Here is a 19,566-nt window from a genome sequence, read left to right on the forward strand (position 1 = left end):
AATAGTATAAAGTGCACTTACTCTAATTAATGAAGAAAATAAGGATGACAGTTATGGTGTTTCTGATGCCACTGGGTAATTTACTTCTAAAAGTCACATAACTGCTTTCATGTTAAGCTTTCAGTATGTTATTAAGACATATTTTCTGTATGCCTCTAAAGTAAAGGTGAAGCCTTCCCATTAGGACTTCTGGGAAGACTATGCTTTTGCCAAAGAACTTGAAAAACATCAGGGTTGTATTTATAACCGATTACAGAGGACAAAGTCTGAAAAGGAGTCATGTATCCAAATTTAGTAAGTGAAACAGAAAAACGTACTTTTCAAATAGTTTGAATAAGAAAAGACTTCGGCTCTAATGTACTGGGGTTTTTATGGAAACTGTTTCCCATCTAGTCTCTGAGTTTCTTTGGGGAATTGTAAGACTCACTGAATGGGATGTTGTCATTGGACCGAGGAGTCAATCTTTTAATATTTATTTTGTAATTGAGGTGAAAACCCACTGAGCAGCAAGTAGAATTAAATACAGAGTAAACTAGACTAAGTTCAGTGGTGCCATAGAATCAAATGAAACCATTCTTTCCTTTCCAGGCTGGAATTGCTCCCCCCCTATTCAAAGCCAAATTGTGTATAAAATAAATGTAGAATGAAGCATCCTGAATGCCTTTCATAAAAATTACAGCCAACCTACAAGACTTTCTCCTGCCCACTCAGAACCACTCCTCTCTACACGCAGATTCGTGTTTACAATCACCTGACTTAAAAAAATCCTCCCAGGGAGAGAAGGTTTGAAACTGGGAAAAGTCAGAGTGAGCAGTATTTACTCATTTGTCATTTGTGCTATAATAATTACCTGAACAACTGTGTGCAGAGTACTGCGGTCAACCTGAGTGGATGCAGTGACGGCAGAGCCGTGGGTCCCATCCCTGTGTGGGACTTGCCTGTACCCCCCGGGGAATTCAGAGGTGCCTCCACAAGCCAGATGCCAGACAGTGCCCAGTAGGGATCACCTAACTTTATCTTACTCGAACTCAGAATCTCTATAAGCAATTTGCAGGCAAAACCAAAATAGGCAGAGAAATAACATTACATAGTTAGAAAGCACTGTCAACAGACATCCATTTCATCCTTACAACTACCCTATGAGGTGTGTATATAATTTATGCCTAATCTATGAAAGAGCTAGTAAGTGATGCCCTTGGGACTTGGCCTCGGGTCTTCTGACAACAGAGTGCCTATTCCCCTCCATTACATTTATATTTACTAAATGTGTACAGAACATTATCTAACAGTTGAAGAATTCCCACATCTTTTTGGGGGCCCAAACACCAGTGCTTCCTACCTTTGAGGCAGAGTTTAAAGATCTAATACTAGGCACCAAAACTGTTCTGAAAGCATACGTGAAAGGAAAGACTGCTTTTTAGAATTGAAGGAGGATGAAGCTGTAGGTTGTGTTAAATTAGGTTTGAAAGCAAACAGTAAAGAAATATTATAAATGTCTATATCAGACAACACGTTAGTCTCTTAAAATGGCAGGAAGAAAGGCCTTTTTTTTTTTTTTTTAAGGAGAGCAAAAGCAAATCTGATTTAAATAGGTACCATGTTTCATTTCCTTTGTATTGTGAGGTTTTATCACCACACTTTAATAAATTGTTCATTTATTAAAACACATTCTAACTTTCAAAGCCTTCTTTTGCAAAAAAGCAAAGCAAAACCAAAGCTCAAACATCAGGTGTGATAGAGATGATTTAAGTTTGGAGATCATGTGACCCTAACACATTCAAAGTGGCTGAGCACATTTTGATACAGGCTGGTCTAATCACTTTGCTCAGCACCTGTTACTATCTTGCATATTCACATTGTTACAGCGTCTCCATATTTCAGTTCTGCAGTTCCTTTCTAATCCACATCTTTTAATTATAATTTGCCAAGTAATCCTAAAATAGGTTTACTTTTTCTAAATAGGGCTTAATTATTTAAAAAAAAAACATAATACTGTAGTCTGGGCATTAACATGTGCCAGGCCCTAGACATGGGGAAAGACAATAAGGAACAACAAGATAAACACAGTACTTCATGGAATTTGCTTACTAACTAGTAGGGGAGATAGTAAACTAGCAATTGCAAAGGATATGCCATTTCCTTCTTAGGAAATGCAGGATGCAAAAGGAACACATGATGAGAAGACTTAAACCTTGAAGTACTTTAATGAGAACAGAAACCTAAGTAGAAGTTCCACAAGGAAATGTGATGTAAAGAAGGGAGAGAGCGAATGCAGAGTGTTCCAGGCAGAGAATAGGTATTAAGATCAGCCTGGCTGTGCAGATAGTGAAATGGTGCTATAATGAAAGATAAGGCAGGGGAGGAGACCAAGGACCCAACCCATGCTTGGCTCTGTTAGCCTCGTTAAGGCACTGGGTTTGTCCTATGGGCAAAGGATAAGCCTTCTGGAATTCTATTTTGTAAAGATCACTCAGCCTGTGCTGTGAAGAATGGACTAGAAAGGGGGAAGGGGTCTGGAAGTACGGAGACCAATGAGGCTGTTGTAGCCACGTGAGAGCCTGGGGTGGCTCTCAGGAATACAGAGAAGTGGACAGATGTGGCGGATATTCAGGAGGAGGTCCAGAGGCTTGATGGCTAACTGAGGAAAGAACAGGGCGCGGTAGCCGAGAAGGCTGGTTCCTGGTTTCTGGGCTTGGATGCCCTTTACTGAGTACAGGGAGAGAGGAAGCTTCTGCACGGCTTGAGAACAGACCACTCAAATCAAGAGTGACAAGTGTGAGAAGGGCGCAATTTTCAGCAAGGCCTGAGGGGGTTTCAAAGCAGCTCCTAGGGGACTTTGGCAATGGATATTTAACCACAGGGAAGAGCTGCAAGGACTTATGGAAGCCCTCAGGTCTGAAAAGGAATTGGAATTCAATGCTTGAAGTTACGTCTCTGGAAAACTGAGTCACACAGTCTACCGGAGAAAATCTAGGCCCGAGACGGAACAGGCAGCAAAGACCAACCGGTCGTCCAGTAACGGGAGGATCGGCCCCGAGGGCCGCGCCTCTCGGCACCACCAAGCCCGCCTTCGGCCCCCCAGGGGCACGGTTTCTGGGCGCCGAGCGTCCGCTCCTCTCTTCCCGATCCAAATCTTAGCCCAAGGCCGCCCAACCTTCCCAGGCATCCCGCTGCCTTCGGCTCTCGGCTCCTCCTCCTACTGCCGGGTTCGGCGCCCCCTCCCCCCACTCGTCCCCAGGCCCGGGGTCTAGTCTTCCTGCAATCCGGCTTCGATGCTCCGGCCCGGCCTGTCCATTCTCCCGTCCTCCGGGCTCGGCCCCTCCAGCCAGATCTCCGCTCCTCGGCCCGGTCTCCCCCACCCCTGCTCGGCTCTGTCGCCAAGCGGGCTTCGGTGCACGGTCTCACACCCATGTGGTGCCATAACAAAGGATCCGCCGCACAGACCCTGCCCATCTCTTCCACTCCCCCCGGAGCAGCTGCAGGCCCGGCGGGCGCCGGGCTTTGGAGGATGGAGGGAGCGGGCCTAGGGCTGACGGGGCCGCGGCAGGAAGGGGCGATGGCAGCACTCACCGCACACACAGTCTCCACACAACGGCCACCGACTTGCTCCTCTCCGCACAGGCTCCGTTTCTCTAGCCCTCCGCCAGCTGCCCATTAAGGGTGAGTTCCAGAGCAGGCTCCGCCCCCGCTAGCCCCGCCCCGGGCCCGCCCCCTCGACTCAGCCCGTCTCAGCGCTGACGCGTCCCTCCAACCCCGGCACGCTCTCGTCCCCACCGCCCCAGGCCCCTTTCTCATAGGCCTGGTGCTCTCCTTTCTCCGGCCCCTCCGCACCTATGCCGCTCTCTCATTGGCCCGGCGCCCTCCTGCCGGCACGCCCCCTCACGCTCTGGCCTGGCCCTCGCGCGGGGTTTGAAGACGGACCCCGCCTGCTGCTGCGGGCCCACGGGTTTCCGCCGGTGGCGCGGGTTTCTTTCTGAAAGTAAAAGGACGGAGACGTGAAGGCCTCACGAGGCCCAAGGAGCAGAGAGAAGGGAGTCAAAGGCGGGCCCCGTCAGACCTCCGGGAGGAAAGGGAGCAGGCCGCGACCCGCGCTGGTAAATCTGTACTTCGCTTTTCTTAGCTCACCCCCCCCCCCCCCCACTTACTGTCTCTAAATCCGAATCCTTCCCTGCTCTACTGATTTCCCCACCCGTTTTCGTTCACAATCTCCGTTCAGACCCTGATGCAAACAACATATCGTTTTCGCAGGAGAATATATCAACACAATTGAGCACGAAATTCACCAAATTTCAAGAGCTTCATGATATCCACGTTAAGAACTAGCCTGCTCCCCAACATTTTTGCCCATTCAGGTATAAATCCGGGGGCTGCGGTTTGTACATAAATATGCATCGTCTTGTATATATGGCACCCCTTTGTTGAGTGCTTAGTACATTTTCGCAGTGCGCTCATTGTAGCCTCTCTACAACTCCAAGAGGTAGGAATTCCAATTACAATCGCTACAGGTGTTGAAGACAGTTAAATCATTTGCTCTTGCTAAAAGAGTTACCGGGGTTAAACTCAGATCCTTTCTTTATCCTTCCCAAATTGAGAGAGGACCAGTGTTTGGCAGTCCTTTCTTTGCTGCAGTGCAACTGAAGAATACGACCCCCTCCAAATCCTACCGGTGGTCCAGCTCCTACTTCTAAGGAAGGAACTGGTACTGTTAATCAGTCCTGTTACCCTGAGATGCCCACGCCCCTTCCTGTGCCCAGGCATTTCTTACCAAAATGATGCTTGAGTTAAAGCAACAGCAGATTTTGTTTTCCTGTAAATTATGCTAATTTGTCTAGTGAAACTTTAATTATAGTAGAACAGTTGGCTAGAGGAAATGTCTTCTGAGTCCAGTAATTTGTTTTGACAGAGTTGTTTCAGAGGTGGCAGAATTTGATCTGGGCCTTGAAGAGGAAGAATTTGGGAAAAGCAAGTGAGGCATTCCAGGTGAGAGGAATCTACGCCAGAGGGTGCTTGTAATTGGCCAGGGACAGGAAGTGGTCCTTATGCATTTGGTGGTAAGAAATGAAATGATTAAGTGATTCTAGAGACTGTAAAGCAGTTTAGAATCTGGTCCAGATTCTGGAGAGAGTTTGGACTTCTTGAGGTGAATCAAAGTGTGAACTGAGTGATGCTCTGAACCATTAATGAGTGGCCCTATGGAAAGTTCTGAATCTGGTTTTAAAGGTGATTAGTCTGGCAGAGTTAGGCTGTTTGGATGGATGATCCACTGGGGGTGGTAGAAAGGGGAAGCTGGAGAAGAATAATATGTCACTGTAAGTTTTGTTATCCCTTACCAGAAATTTTTGGGAAATTTGATTTTTTTTTTTTAATGTTTATGTTTGAGACAGAAAGACAGAGTGTGAGCGGGCTTGGGTAGAGAGAGAGGGAGACACAGAATCCAAAACAGGCTCCAGGCTCTGAGCTATCAGCATGGAGCCCAACGTAGGGCTGGAATGCACCGACTCGAGATCATGACCTGAACCGAAGTCTGATGCTTAATTGACTGAGCCAACCAGGTGCCCTTAGGGAAATTTTAATATGACTTACTTTTGTTTAAGCATAGAGAGGCAAAGTGACCAGAGTGGGGGGTGGGGAGAAGATTCAATTAGTGTAGTTAATTTCTTCAGGTGTTACTCATCTGGGATATAATCTTCTATAACAATATTACTGTAAATGAATTTTAATCTCATACTTGATCATGAATATTCTAGTAGCGGGAGAAGTAGTATAAATGTGTTCCAGGAGGCCAGCAAGGGGATTTTATTAAGAAAATATTGCCAAATACCAGAACATTAACACTGGAACTGGAACATACATGCCAGGAAACACAAAATACTGGTGAGTCTGTTCTCAGGGCACCGGGAGAAGCTGACTTGTGATTAGACAAAAGAAGAAAGAAGCTAGAAGCGCACCAGGGAGAACCATGGCAAGGCTTTAGCTCTCCCTAGAGGCCGGGAATCTGTATTCCAGCTGCTCCTGGGACTCCAGCCACCAAGTGTGCTAGCTGGGCAAGTCTGGGCATAAACCAGGGCTATTGAGGTTGGCTGCCTATGTCCTTTCTCTGCCTCCTTTCCTCTGCCTCTTCTTCCACTACGGTTCCTCAAAAATGACTCAGCCAGACTTTTTTCTAGCCTGACCACCTTTAGTTGTAAAATCAGTATCGAACATGGTTAATTGCAATGTTAAGAAAAAAGCATTGTGGGATGTGGCGCCTGGGTGGCTTAGTCAGTTAAGCGGCTGACCTTGGCTCAGGTCATGATCTCGCAGTCCATGAGTTCGAGCCCCACATCCTGCTCTGTTCTGACAGCTCAGAGCCTGGAGCCTGCTTTGGATTCTGTGTCTCCCTCTCTGTCTCTGCTCCTCCCCTGCTCATGCTCTTTCTCTCTCTCAGAAATAAATAAACATTAAAAAAAAAATTAAATAGCACTGTCGGGGGTGCCTGGCTGGCTGACTCCGTTGGTAGAGCTTGTGACTCTTGATCCTGAGGTCATGAGTTCAAGCCCCACATCGGGCATAGAGCTTATTTTAAAAAAAGAAGAGGAGGAGAAAGAAGAAAGAACATTGCGGCACAGTGTGAAGAAATAAATAATAGAGCTCTTAAGCCTAGTATTTTAAAATACAGCAAATATTTTTCTTTGGAACTTGGAAACTGTTACCAAAAATAGTTATGGTCCTGTGTGAAAAGAGGTTTTTGCTGCACAATTATGTAAAAGACCACAATCCTTCCCCACCAGGAATTAAAAGCATTTCGAGGGGCACTTGGGTGGCTCAGTGGGTTAAGTGTCCAACTTCAGCCTAGGTCATGATCTTGCTGTTTTGGAGTTTGAACCCTGCACGGGCTCTATGCTGACAGCTCAGAGGCTGGACCCTATTTCAGATTCTGTGTCTCCCTCTCTCTCTCTGCCCCTTCCCCACTCACGCTCTGTCTCTCTCAAAAATAAACATTAAAAAAAAGCATTTCAAAATTGGTGACCTGATGAGGAAAATGATAGTCCAAAACCAGAATGCCAGATGCCTTCCTGTTCTCCATTTCCTTTGCTTTTGTCATTTAATCCTCCTGCTCCTACAGTGAGGCCCCCAGTTGTCTTCTAACCCTGAACCCAGCTGTTAAAATTTTTGAACTGTGCAAACAACATGAGGGAGTAACATATTGAATTTCTCTTTGTTCTCTGTTGGCACTATGGTTTCCTCAGTTCAGTGAGTTGTCAAACCATACTCTCATGGGCATGCCAGCAATTTTTACAAAATCAAAAATTTTCCTGATGTCAGTGTCACTAAGTGTGAACATGTACATGGTTATTCTTCGTCAGTTAATGGTTAGATCCTAGAGCTACAGATCCTATCTAAGTGCATTCTGTGTTTCTTGTCTTTACTAAGTCATCAGTGGGCTTTATTAAAAGTTATACTTTATAGAAGAGAATCAGTTTCTCACTTGGGTTGTCTAAATGTTGAGGATTTTTATCTGTATGTGAAACAAATTAAAATAAACTTTGTACTCAGAATCTAGCATTACGGAGCCCCCGTATCACTTCGTATTGAAAAAGCCGTTTCGTCAAAAATTATCCTGTCTCTTCAATCCAGTGAAATTGTATTCCTTTCCGCGGCATACCTGTAATGACATTTATGTTGATATCTTTAGAATTACGTTGGTTATAATTTATTTATTAAAATATTTTTAATGTTTCTTAAAAAATTTTTTAACGTTTATTTATTTTTGAGAGAGAGAGAGAGAGTGCATGTGCCAGCAGGGGAGGGGCAGAGAGGGAGAGGGAGACGCAGAATCAGAAGCAGACTCCAGGCTCTGAGCTGTCAGCGTAAGAGCTGGATGTGTGGGACTCAAACCCATCAACTGGGAGATCACGACCTGAGCTGAAGTTGAATGCTTAACCGACTGAGCCACCCAGGTGCCCCTCTTGGTTTGTAATTTATAATTTTCATCTGGATCAGGTGTAACTTTGAGAGAGCAATCTTTCTTAGGTCTGTCATGGTTGGAGTCAAATGTGAAATTTAACAGTCATGACGTTTTACCATCTCCGTCTTCTAGGATGAACCTGTTTTTCCTTCCCGGGAACGTATCATTTGCCAGTGAGTTTGTGTTGTTGGAAGGTTTTCTGCTAAAATTCAAGAGAATATTTATCAACATGATAAGCACAAGTACTGGAAAGGCATCGCGAAAGGTAAATAGGAATTTTCCCCTCAAATGCTGTAGTTTATGTTGTTATTTCGGTTTATAAAATGAATGTATGTGTTTTATATATCAGTAAATTATGACATAGATGATATTGATGAAGAGGGAGACTACATCGGTTTTCTATTTCTGTGTAAAACATCACGCCAAAACTTCTAGGCTTAAACAAAAAGTAATGTTTTCTTCCAGTTCTGTGGGTTGAACAGCTGCTTTGCAGATCTCACCTGAACTCACTCAGGCTTACTTACACATTGAATTCTTGGGGCGCCTGGGTGGCGCAGTCGGTTAAGCGTCCGACTTCAGCCAGGTCACCATCTCGCGGTCCGTGAGTTCGAGCCCCGCGTCGGGCTCTGGGCTGATGGCTCAGAGCCTGGAGCCTGTTTCCGATTCTGTGTCTCCCTCTCTCTCTGCCCCTCCCCCGTTCATGCTCTGTCTCTCTCCCAAAAATAAATAAACGTTGAAAAAAAAAAATTAAAAAAAAAAAAAAAATGAATTCTGGTGGGTGCCTGATCCAAAATAGCTTAACTCAATATATCTGATAGTTGATGTTGGCTGTTACCTGGGGTAACTTGGGTTCTTCTCCAGGTGGCTTTTTATCCTCTATGAGGCTAGAGTTCTGGCATGACAGTCCCAGGGTGGGACTACAGCATAGCCAAATCCAGTGCAAAAGCACTTAACGCCACTAGTTTGCTTCACATTTGTTGATGTGACATTGACACATTGAGATTCACATTGTTGACGTGACCAAAGCAAGTCACATGACCAAACACAGAGTCAGTGTGGGAGTGGGCTCAGACAGCAGCTATTGATGGGAGGAATGGCAAAAATTTTGTGGCCATCGGGGCGCCTGGGTGGCGCAGTCGGTTAAGCGTCCGACTTCAGCCAGGTCACGATCTCGCGGTCCGTGAGTTCGAGCCCCGCGTCGGGCTCTGGGCTGATGGCTCAGAGCCTGGAGCCTGTTTCCGATTCTGTGTCTCCCTCTCTCTGCCCCTCCCCCGTCATGCTCTGTCTCTCTCTGTCCCAAAAATAAAATAAAAACGTTGAAAAAAAAAATTAAAAAAAAAATTTTGTGGCCATTATCTACCTACGATACAAGCTTTTTTCCCCTTCTAAAAACTCATCCTTTTTTTTTTTTTTCTAAGTAAAACATAATCAAAAGTTGAAGAAGTATTGCCTGGCCCCCTCACCTGGTTAAAATGGAAACGTATGCAAACAAAAACATACATGATTAGATCAATAAACAGGTGTTAAAAGACCATCATTTCACATTGATCACAAAATTACAGTCATTAACAGACATAGATTAAAATTTATTTATTCCCGTCTTCAGTCGTGTTTATGATGAACATAGACATCCTAAACCAAAGTAGCCAATATTTGCAGTTCCCATTTATACACGGTGTTGTCCTCCCAACTAACGGTTGTGTTAGAAAAGAAATGGATAGAAACATAGAAGGAAAGGGAACTAAGAGTTGCACAGTGGTGTCTGGAAATGAACTCTGCCCTGAGAAGTAGTAGCACAAGAGTCATGGCCAAAGTAGTAGGACGACTTGGGCAAGGTCAATAGTGCTTGATGCATTAAAGTGGTTCTAGTGAAAACGATAATGATACAGAAACCACTTGTATTTACCTGCGACTTTGTAATTTACAAAACGTTTTCTTAGGTCTTATCACATGTATCCTTATAATTACATAAAGTATTCAGGATGACATTGATCCCCATTTTGCAGTTAAGGCTCAGCGAACTTCTAAAATCATAGCACTGTTAGAAGAACCAAGATTGAAAGATATCTGACAACTAGCCATGTTCTCATTTCACATTAAAACTTCATGTAAAATAAATAAGTAAATAAATAGGATAAGGAAATAGCCATTAGGAAATGGGTTTTGAAGTTTTACCAAAAAATATGTATATATATTCTAAACAAAGAAATTGATGTCCTTGTTTTTTTTAGTACTAATTGGTAGAAATCTTACACAGGGTAGGATTTAGTTTCCCGTAACTTCTGAACCAATGGAGAGAAAATGGGAAGCAAAACTGAAGCAAATTGAAGAACGAGCAGCTTGTTACGAGAGGAAACCATTGTCCTCAATATACAGACCGAGATTGTCCAAGCCAGAAGAACCACCTTCCATTTGGAAACTATTCCATCGGCAAACTGAAGCCTTTAATTTTGTTAAAAGCTGTAAAGAGGTAATTTTCTCATCTCCTGCCTTTATTTCTGGGGCTACTGTGACTTTAGATTTCTAAAAACAAACTAAAAATCGTTTGTGTTCATTCGAGCCCACATGATTTACAAAAGAATCGTGATCTAAATATCACACTGTTTGCAAAACATATCCCTATGAATTGTTGGCCATTCACTTTATATTAAGAATGAAGAGCAATGACCTATGTAGTGCCAATTGGTTTGAAAAATTTGTAATGATACTTAAAAAAATGTTTTTTTTCAAATATAGTTGACATAGTAAGTATATCAGTTTCAGGTGAACAACATAGTGATTTGACAGTTCTATACATACAAAATACTCACCACAGTAAGTCTAGTTACCATCTATCACCAAAGTTACTCCAATATTATTGACTATATTCCCTATGCTGTCCTTTTCATCACCATGACTTATTTATTTTATAAGTGGAAGATTGTACTTTTTAATCCCCTTCCCCTATTTCTCTTGTCTCTCCATCTCCTCCCTGCCCCTCTTTGGCAACCACCGGTTTATTCTCTGTATTTATGAGTCTGTTTTAGGTTCGTTTTGTTTTTAGATTCCACATATCAATGAAATCATATGATCCTTGTTTTTCTCTAACTTATTTCACTTAGCATAATACCCTCTAGGTCCATCCATGTTGTGAACAGCAAGACTTCATTCTTTTTTTTTTTTTTTTAGGGCTGAGTAATATTCCTTTGAGTACATATACTGTATTTTCTTTATCCATTCATCTGTCAGTGGACACTCGGTGTGTTCCATATGTTGGCTGTTATAAATAAATATGGGTACACATATTCTTCTGAATTAGTGCTTTCATTTTCTTCAGGTAAATACCGAATTACTGGAATTACTGGATTGTATGGTATTTCTATTTTAATTTTTTTGAGGAACCTCCATTCTGTTTTCCATAGTGGCTGCACCAACTTACGTTCCCACCAACAATGCTGCATGAGTGTTCCCTTTTCTCCAAATCCTTACAAACATGGTTATTTCTGGTCTTTTTGATACTAGCCATTCTGATGGGGGCAAGGTGGTATCTCAGTGTGGTTTTGATTTGCATTTCCGGGATGATTAGTGATGGTGAGCATTTCTTCATGTGTCTGTTGTCCATCTATAGGTCTTCTTTGGAAAAATGTCTGTTCAAGTGCTCTGCACATTTTTAAAGTCAGATTCTTTTTTGGTGTTGAGTTGTAAGAGTTCTTTATATTACTTTGGATATTAGCCCCTTATCAGATATATCATTTGTAAATATCTTCTCCCATTCAGGAGGTTGCTTTTGCATTTTGTTGATGGTGTCTTTTGCTGTGCAAAAGCTTTTTAGTTTGGTGTAGTCCCAATTGTTTATTTTTGCTTTTAAAAAAAAATTTTTTTTTTCAACATTTATTTATTTTTGGGACAGAGAGAGACAGAGCATGAATGGGGGAGGGGCAGAGAGAGAGGGAGACACAGAATCGGAAACAGGCTCCAGGCTCCGAGCCATCAGCCCAGAGCTCGACACGGGGCTCGAACTCACGGACCGCGAGATCGTGACCTGGCTGAAGTCGGATGCTTAACCGACTGCGCCACCCAGGCGCCCCTATTTTTGCTTTTGTTTCCACTGCCTGGGGAGATAGATCCAGAAAAATATTGCTAAGGCTGATGTCCAAGAGTTTACTGCCTGTATTTTCTTTAAGGAGGTTTATGGTTTTAGGTCTTATATTTAGGTCTTTAATCTGTTTTGAGTTTATTTTTGTGTATGGTGCGAAAAAGTGGCCCAGTTTCATTTGTTTGCATTAGCTATCCAGTTTTCTCAGCACCGTTTATTGAGGAGACTGTCTTTTCCTCACTGCATATTCTTGCCTCCTTTGTTATAGATTAATTGACCTTATAATTATGGATTTATTTCTGGGCTCTCTATCCTGTTCCATTGATTTGTGTGTGTACTTTTGTGCCAGTGCCATACTATTTTGATATCTATAGAATTGTAATCTACTTTGAAATCTGGGGTTGGAATACTTCCAGCTTAGTTCTTCTTGCTGAAGACTGCTTTGGCTATTTGTGATCTTCTTTGGTTCCCTACAAATTTTAGGACTATTTGTGCTAGTTTTGTGAAAGATATTATTGGTATTTTGGTAGGGATTGCATTCGATCTGTAGATGGCTTTGGATAATATGGACATTATAACAGTATTACTTCTTCAGATCCATGAGCATTGTATATCTTTCCATTTTTGTTGTCTTCAGTTCTTTAATCAGTGTCTCATGGTTTTCAGAGTACAGGTCTTTCACTTCGTTGATTGAATTTATTCCTAGGTGTTTTATTCCTTTTGATGCAACTGTAAATGAGATTATTTTCTTAATTTCTTTCTGATAGCTCACTATTAGTATTTAAAAGTACACTTGATTTCTGTATGTTAATTTTGTATCCCGCAATTCTATTGAATTCATTTATTGTCATTTTTTGGTGGAGTCTTTAGGGTTTTCTATATGTAGTATCATGTCCTCTGCAAATAGTGACAGTTTTACTTCTTCCTTACCAGTTTGGATGCCCTTTTCCCCCTCCTTTTTCTTGTCTGATTGCTGTGGTTAGGACTTCTAGTACTGTGTTGAACAAAAGTGGGGAAAGTGGGCATCTTTATCCTTTCTTGATCTTAAAGGGAAAGCTTTCAACTTTTCATTGTTGAGGATGATGCTGGCTATGGGTCTGTCATATATGGTCTTTATTATGTTGAGATGTTCCCTCAATACTCATTTTGTTGATAGTGTTATGATATGGAATTTGGTCAAATGCTTTTTAAAGTGTTGTATTATGTTGATTGATTTGTGGGTATTGATCCATCCTTGCATCCCTGGAATAAACCCCACTTAATCATGGTGAATGATCTTTTTTTTAAAATTTTTTTTATTAAAATTTTTTTTTTAACATTCATTTATTTTTGAGAGACAGAGAGAGGCAGAGCATGAGCAGGGGAGGGGGAGAGAGAGATACAGAATCTGAAGCAGGCTCCAGGCTCTGACCTGTTTGTTAGCACAGAGCCGGACGCAGGGCTCGAACCCGCGAACTGCGAGACCATGACCTGAGCTGAAGTTGGACGCTCAATGACTGAGCCACCCAGGCGCCCTGGTGAATGATCCTTTTAATGTATTGTGTTAGATTTGCTAATATTTTGTTGAAGATTTTTACATCTGTGCTCATCAGGGATAATAGTCTACTTTTTTTTTTTTTTTTTTTAGTGTCTTTGGTTTACTTTGAGGGTAATGCTGTTCTTTCAGAACAAATTCAGAAGTATTTCTTTAAAAAAAAGCATTCCTTCCTCTTATATATTTTGGAATAGTTTGAGAAGCATAGTTACTGACTCTTCTTTAAAAGATGTTTGGTGAGGAGCACCTGGAGGACTCAGTCAGTTGAGCGCCTGACCCTTGGTTTTGGCTCAGGTCATGATATTGGGGTTTGTGGATTCAAGCCCCACATCAAGTTCGTGCTGACAGTGCAGAGCCTGCTTGGGATTCTCTCTCTCCCTCTCACTGCTCCTCTTCTGCCTGTGCTCACTCGCTCTCTGTCTCTCTCAAAATAAATATATAAACTTTTTAAAAAATGAGTAAAAGATGTTTGGTAAAATTCACCTGTGAAGCCATCTGGCCCTAGACTTTTGTTTTTTGGGGAGTTTTTGATTACCAATTGAATTTCATTACTAGTAATCCATTTTCTATTTCTGATTTAGTCTTGGAAAACCTTATGTTACTATGGATTTGTCCATTTCTTCTAAGTTGTCCAATTTGTTGGCATATACTTTCTTGTAGTCCCTTTATTTTTTTTCCACTTTTTACTTTTATTTTTTTAATCTAAAAATTTATGAAAAAAACAGTGCCAAATTCACATCCTAAAAACACAGAGATACGTATTTTAAAAGAAATATGTAGGGGCACGTGGGTGGCTCAGTCGGTTAAGCGTCCGACTTCAGCTCAGGTCACAATCTCACGGTCCGTGAGTCTGTGAGTTCGAGCCTCGCGTCGGGCTCTGGGCTGATGGCTCAGATCCTGGAGCCTGCTTCTGATTCTGTCTCCCTCTCTCTCTGCCCCTCCCCCGATCATGCTCTGTCTCTCTCTGTCTCAAAAATAAACGTTAAAAAAAAATTTTTTTAAAGAAATATGTAGACTTTCAATTTCCAATCCATATAGGAGGCTTAAAAGTTGCCACTGTGTCCCAACAACACTAATTTTTTACCTAAGTAGTATAAAAAGCTGGACAAACTGAAAAATCAACAACTTTTCTTAGATCTGTAAGAGAAGTGAGAACACAGGTAAGCCACTGCTCCCCCAAATTGGAAAGATTGACAGACAAAAACAGAGAATCATAGCCTCCTGGAGAAAAGACCCATGAGCAGTAACCTCTGTTCTCTGGGAACTAGTGTCAAGTTAGGGAAACCTGGACTGTAACTGATAACTTGCTGGAGTCTCAGGATGGACAAGTCTGAGAGAGAAAATCTCTAAGAAGACCCGTCATGGGGGGGGGGGGGGAGAGGAAGAGGGAGAAGCAGAAATGGCCCCACACTTTTATGAAATTCTCCCCCTGGGGAGCTCTATCAATTTCTCACAATGAACACCAGAGAAAAATCTCCTCATGCTTCCAGCAGGGAGAAGAAAAGAGGAACCAATTAGAAATACGTCAAAGCAGTCTGTTCTTTTTAACATGGTCTACACTGAGGAGACACTATTTAACCATGGTTTAAGCTGTCAGGATTTTATCAGAGCTAAACTAAATAATAAAATACCTAATGAAATACCTATCTCCAGCCCACTCTAATCATCCTGCCTCACCTAGTGGGTGGGCTGATAAACCAGTATGAAGTTCATGGCCCAGAACAGGCTTATTAAAAGACCCAGACCTAATCAAAAGATGTAGTAGTCCCTTTAATCTTTTGTGTTTTTGTGGTGTCAGTTGTAACTTCTCTTTTTTTTTAATTTTTTTAAATTTTTTTAATGTTTATTTATTTTTGAGAGAGACAGAGTGCTAGCAGGGGAGGGACAGAGAGAGAGAGAAAGACACAGAATCTGAAGAGGCTCCAGGCTCTGAGCTGTCAGCACAGAGCCCGACGTGGGGCTTGGACTCATAAGCCGTGAGATCATGACCTGAGCGGAAGTCGGACACTTAACCGACTGACCCACCCAGGCGCCCCTCTTTTATTTCTGATTTTATTTTTGAGTTGTCTTTCTTATTCTTGATGAGTCTGGTTATATCAATTTTGTTTATCTTTTCAAAGAACCAGTTCTTAATTCCATTGATATTTTCTATTGTCTTTTAGTCTTTGTTTCCACTCTGATCTTTATTATTTTCTTCCTTCTAATTTTGGGCTTTTTTTATTCTTGTTTTGTTCCTTTAGGTGTAAGTTTAGATTGCTTCTTTGAGATTTTTCTTGTTTCTTGAAGTAGGCCTGTATTGCTATAAACTTGCCTCTAATAGAAGTGCTTTTTCTGTGTCTCCTGTAAATTTGGAGCCATTGTGTTTCCATTCTCTCGTGTGTCCAGGTATTTTTTGATTTCCCTTTGATTTCTCCATTGGCCCATTGGTTTTTTTACTAGCACATTTATTTCCAGTTTTTTTCTCATTGATTTCTGGTTTCATATTATTGTTGGAAAAGATGCTTGATATGATTTCAGTCCTTTTAAATTTATTGAGACTTGTTTGGTGGCCTGACATATCCTGGAATGTTCCATGTGCACTTGGAAAGAATGTGTTTTCTGCCGTTTGGGGATGAAATGTTCTGTATATATTTATTAAATCCATATGGTTTAGTGTGTCATTCAAAGCCAAAGTTACTTTATTGATTTTTTTCGTCTGGATGATCTATCCATTGATGTAAATGGAGTGTTAAAGTATGCTACTATTATTGTATTACTGTCATTTTCTCCCTCTTTGTTAGTACTTAATATATTTACGTGCTCTTATGTTGGGTGCATAGATGTTTACAATTGCCGTATCCTCTTGTTAGACTGATCCCTTTATCATCATGTTATGACCTTCTTTGTTTCTTGTTCTAGTGTTTGTCTTAAACCTATTCTGTTTGCTAGAAGTATTGCCACTCCAGCTTTTTTTTTTTCATTTCCATTTGTATGGAATATCTTTTTCTATCCCTTTTTCAGTTTATGTGTCTTTCAGTCTGAAGTGAGTCTCTGGTAGGCAGCATATAGATGGGTCTTGTGTTTTTTATCCATTCAGTCAGTTACCCTTTGTTGTTTGACTGGAGGATTTAGTCTATTTACATTTAAAGCAAAGATTTTGATTGGTGTAGATGTACTGACTATTTTTCTTATTTTTAGTAATCAGAATGATGTTCAAATTCCAGTTTTTCAAAATTTGACAAAATTCTTCATAAGCATTGAGTAGCTATAGTGGGTTTTTGGATTTGGACTCTATTAATTTTTTGAATATTATTTTTGATTTCTATGAAGGATGTTCATGTATTTGCTTTGGAATACAAAGTGGGTGATGGACAACGTATTTATCTGGTAACAACCTACACTCAACTTTGGTTTTACTATAAATCCCGGTAAGTCTGTAAAGCACAGCATGTTAAAGTTACATTTCCTTCATCTAGTTATGTTTGTGAAATTGATTCTGGCTGAATTAACTGTTACAGTTCTCAATCACACAATAGTCCTTTACTGGTAGAATTGAATTCTGGAGCTTCCTTGTCATGGCAACACTGAATGATCTCACCAGGTGTTGGGAGCAGAGTACTACGTAACCAACCGTGTGTGTGTGTGTGTGTGTGTGTGTGTGTGTGTGTGTGTTTTGAGTTCCTAAATAATCTGTGTCACATGATGACCCAATCCCCCCATCACTTTTCCGTGTTGAAATTACAAACCTTTTACTTACATAGGATGCCATCTGAACTTCACTTAGCACAAGTAATCATTTACTTATCAAGTCAGTATCTGTTCTTATTAACCCGTGTTAAAGTCCTATCTCCTGATCCATGTGGGAGCATTGAAAGCTCCTTGAAGTCAGGTGATTTAGAATATGTTTTTAGCCAATTTTGAAAAGCCTGTTTTCCTAATGAAAATACAAATCTTAAAAATTCTCAAAAAATTTATCGAATCCCAAGAATATATGTGATCTTGGGATTCCGGTGTGAGAAAGTTCTTTTCTTAGACAGGATTTGCTTTATCATGACACCAAAAAGCCAAGAATTGTCATACAATGTGAAAATTATCAGCACTTGAAAATATTTTCAAGTTAAATAATGTTATGAATACAATTATTACATGTTGTGTGATGGGAGCTCTTGATAATATGATCCATAAACCTACTGTGAGCAGTTTACTTTGTCATGCCTTCACTGTGCCATAGTTATATGTCATTAAATCACAGTTAATACAGTATCTTGAAATATAAAAGCAGCTATTATGATTTAAAAGGTATAAGATGTAAACCTAATAATCTTGCATTATTCAATTAGAAAAAATCTCTTACACTGCTATGAAGTCATTCCTGAAAACGCTGTGTGCAAGCTTTATTTTGATTTGGAATTTAACAAACATGCGAATCCTGAAGCTGATGGGAAAAAGATGGTTGCGTTACTCATCGAGGTACATTAATAACTTGGGTTTTTCTTCTTATATCTGTATATCTCTTCATTCATTTATTCATTCATTAAGTGCATCCAACCTATGTAATATTTGGCTTCTGTGTTTCAGCTCCTTTTTTTTTTTTCCTCTTCCTTTTGACCTTCATTTCTTAATGTGACTTTTCTGAGTAAAGTTCCACAGAGACCAAAGGTTCAGTTCTGGTCCATATGTTTTGTGATATTAGCACATCTATAAAAAATAGCCTTGAGAAAGATGGCAATTTGGACACTTTTTAAATTATATGTTAATTCTCTTTATATTATAAATAGCTGACTCTGGTAAAAAGGCAAAGTAATTGTTACTGTAAAAATCAGGTAGTAAGATGAATTTCTTTTTTTTTTTTTTTTAATTTTTTTTTTTTTCAACGTTTATTTATTTTTGGGACAGAGAGAGACAGAGCATGAACGGGGGCGGGGCAGAGAGAGAGGGAGACACAGAATCGGAAACAGGCTCCAGGCTCCGAGCCATCAGCCCAGAGCCCGACGCGGGGCTCGAGCTCACGGACTGCGAGATCGTGACCTGGCTGAAGTCGGACGCTTAACCGACTGCGCCACCCAGGCGCCCCAAGATGAATTTCAAGAAAACTTTGATTAAAAATTGTGTCATAGGGGCGCCTGGGTGACTCAGCCAGTTAAGCATATGACTTGGATCTTGGCTAAGGTCATGATCTTATGGTTCGTCAGATTGAGCCTCAAGTCAGGCTCTGTGCTGACAGCCTGGAGCCTGCTTGGGATATTCTCTTTCTCTCTCTGTCTCTCTGTCTGTTTCTCTGTGTCTCTCTTTCCTTCTCTGTCCCTCCCCTGCTGGTTCTCTCTCTCTCTCAAAATAAATATAACTTAAAAAAAAAAATAAAAAAATTTGTATCACAGGGGTACCTGGGCGGCTCAGTTGGTTGAGTGTCCATCTTGATTTTGGCTCAGGTCATGATCCCAGGGTCATGGGATTGAGCCCCACATCCGGCTCCATGCTGGGCTGCTTGAGATTCTCTCTCTCTCCCTTTGCCGCTCTCCCCTGCTTGCTTCTCTCTCTCTCTCAAATTAAAAAAATAAGGGGCACTTGGGTGGCTCAGTCGGTTAAGTGTCCGACTTTGGCTCAGGTCATGATCTCACGGTTCATAGGTTTGAGCCCCGCATCAGGCTCTGTGCTGACAGCTCGGAGCCTGGAGCCTGTTTCAGAATCTGTGTCTCCCTCTCTCTCTCTCTGCCTCTCCCCCCACTCGCACTCTGTCTCCCTCTGTCTCAAAAATAAATAAACATTAAAAAAAAAAATTAAAAAAAAAGGTATAATTTTTTTTGCTCACAATGATTTTGGAAATTATTGTGCCATCATAAGTGAGGAAACTAAGGTCTAGAAAGACTTAATTCTTATTCCAGGTCTTATACTATTGGTAAAACATGGTCTAGTAATTGTTTTTAAAGGAGAAAAAACTGTAATTCTAGGATGTTTTTGATTTAGCAGTGTCAACCAGGAAGTTACTAACAAAAGGGATAATATGGGCTTGTTCAACTGAACACTATTATG

At 41.2% G+C, this 19,566-nt stretch overlaps 2 protein-coding genes and 1 long non-coding RNA gene across 9 annotated transcripts in view; 2 read left to right on the plus strand and 1 right to left on the minus strand.

Annotated features, from left to right (window-relative positions):
* CASP3 (caspase 3) overlaps positions 1-3,683 on the minus strand; it is a 32,664-nt gene extending 28,981 nt beyond the window's left edge. For both annotated transcript variants that reach the window (XM_040489909.1, XM_040489908.1), the window contains exon 1: positions 3,571-3,683. The gene's annotated coding sequence lies outside the window, so the exon portion shown is untranslated. The remainder of the gene's footprint in view (positions 1-3,570) is intronic.
* Positions 3,684-3,749: 66 nt separating this feature from the next.
* Positions 3,750-6,309, plus strand: LOC121039674 (uncharacterized). Of its 3 annotated transcripts, XR_005794925.1 has the most exons (4): positions 3,750-4,094; positions 4,217-4,352; positions 4,904-4,980; positions 5,891-6,309. It is a non-coding gene; the product is annotated as an uncharacterized LOC121039674 (long non-coding RNA). The 3 variants fall into 3 exon arrangements; XR_005794924.1 differs by lacking the exon at positions 4,217-4,352; XR_005794923.1 differs by lacking the exon at positions 5,891-6,309 and having other exon boundaries at positions 4,904-5,417.
* A 1,764-nt stretch (positions 6,310-8,073) lies between these two features.
* Positions 8,074-19,566, plus strand: part of PRIMPOL (primase and DNA directed polymerase) — a 55,419-nt gene continuing 43,926 nt past the window's right edge. For 3 of the 4 annotated variants that reach the window (XM_040489903.1, XM_040489905.1, XM_040489906.1), the window contains exons 1-4: positions 8,074-8,213; positions 10,206-10,418; positions 16,867-16,964; positions 17,877-18,006. In XM_040489903.1, coding sequence (XP_040345837.1) covers positions 10,239-10,418; positions 16,867-16,964; positions 17,877-18,006 — 408 coding nt within the window. In that variant the 5' untranslated portion in view covers positions 8,074-8,213; positions 10,206-10,238. Of the gene's footprint in view, positions 8,214-10,179; positions 10,419-16,866; positions 16,965-17,876; positions 18,007-19,566 lie in introns of all 4 variants that reach the window. The other variant, XM_040489904.1, reaches the window with a different exon arrangement.

The sequence above is a fragment of the Herpailurus yagouaroundi genome, unplaced genomic scaffold (genome assembly GCF_014898765.1).
Source record: "Herpailurus yagouaroundi ecotype Mexico unplaced genomic scaffold, PumYag 181, whole genome shotgun sequence".
NCBI lineage: Eukaryota > Metazoa > Chordata > Mammalia > Carnivora > Felidae > Herpailurus > Herpailurus yagouaroundi.